Below are 1,149 nucleotides of genomic sequence, written 5' to 3'. Positions count from 1 at the left end.
GAATCCGGCTGAATGTTTTTCCGAGTCTATTGTGAGGCTTATTGGTTCAGGCTTCTTGTGTTTTGATCTCAGAAATGCTTGTATGCAAAGGAAAATTTGCGTGGCAGTAAAACCTGTCATTGTTGCTGTGGATTTTGTAGTTGTGACAGGCTGTGGATGGTGGAAGCAGAGTGTTCTGCTCAGGTTTTAACCTCTGCGTGTATTTAGTGTGTGCTCTTTCTACAAGAAAAATCCCCACTGAAGTCAGGAGAACTTTGCACTCACAAAAATGATAAGAACAAGTTCTCTTGGTCTGTCTTTGGCCGATAATCTATTGCAAAAACTAGTGAAATGAACTCTATTAATTTCATTAGAGTAGGGAAACATCACAACTTTACTGTACATACTCCAGCAAATACAGCTCCAGTTAAGAGTGACCATGACAGTTAAGAGTTTCCTGATGACTGAAATTGTGAATCCTCTTAAAAATTTAAGTCCTAAAACCTACCATTCAGTCAGAGAGATGCAAGTTATTCGGTCCTCAGACTATTCTGAAGCCTGATGATATAAGCACATCAAATACGTATTCAGGCTCCATGTCTCCTTTCATGCATTTAAAATAAGATGAAAGGAAAATTTGAGTATTTATAAAGAACGTGGAGGTGTTGTGAGGCTGCTAGTCCTGGCAGGGATGAAGACTGCCTCCATGCAGCTAGATCAACTGTGAGTACCAGGGACATTAAGCGCAAGGGGAAAGGAAAAGAGATTTAGAGGGAGAGTGTAAGAAAGCGGCAAAGAGGAGCAGCAAATCTGTCCTTACTGTAATAGTCTTTCCACCACAGCCTTCTGGTGAGCAGCCTCCTCAGGGCTCAAGTTTTCCAGCTCCTTCATTATTGGAGGGGTAAATTCCTCCCCGTCATCAGAGGTTTCATCTTCCGATAACCTGGACTCCCCCATTCCATTGGGGATGTCGGGACACGGTTCCCCTTTCTCTGTCTGGAGGGCATTGATAGCACGCTGACTTTCACTCTGGAGCACGTAGGGTTCCACTTCGCTCAGCGCCTTGATCAGGGTCTCCTTGGTTAGTCCCGACTCCAGCAGTGCTCCCAGGAGCTCCACTTGAAGATGACTCAGCTTCGAGACCATGGTCTTCAGGCTGGCGTCCCTTGG

At 44.9% G+C, this 1,149-nt stretch overlaps 1 protein-coding gene across 1 annotated transcript in view; it reads right to left on the bottom strand.

Moving 5' to 3' along the window:
- The window catches only part of HNF1A (HNF1 homeobox A), a 15,340-nt gene extending 14,215 nt beyond the window's left edge, over nucleotides 1-1,125 (bottom strand). The window contains exon 1 of the mRNA XM_010023335.1: nucleotides 800-1,125. Coding sequence (XP_010021637.1) covers nucleotides 800-1,125 — 326 coding nt within the window. The remainder of the gene's footprint in view (nucleotides 1-799) is intronic.
- Nucleotides 1,126-1,149: the final 24 nt, after the last annotated feature.

The sequence above is a fragment of the Nestor notabilis genome, unplaced genomic scaffold (assembly GCF_000696875.1).
Source record: "Nestor notabilis isolate BGI_N333 unplaced genomic scaffold, ASM69687v1 scaffold25511, whole genome shotgun sequence".
Classification (NCBI taxonomy): domain Eukaryota; kingdom Metazoa; phylum Chordata; class Aves; order Psittaciformes; family Psittacidae; genus Nestor; species Nestor notabilis.
This window is presented reverse-complemented; position numbering and strand designations above follow the sequence as displayed.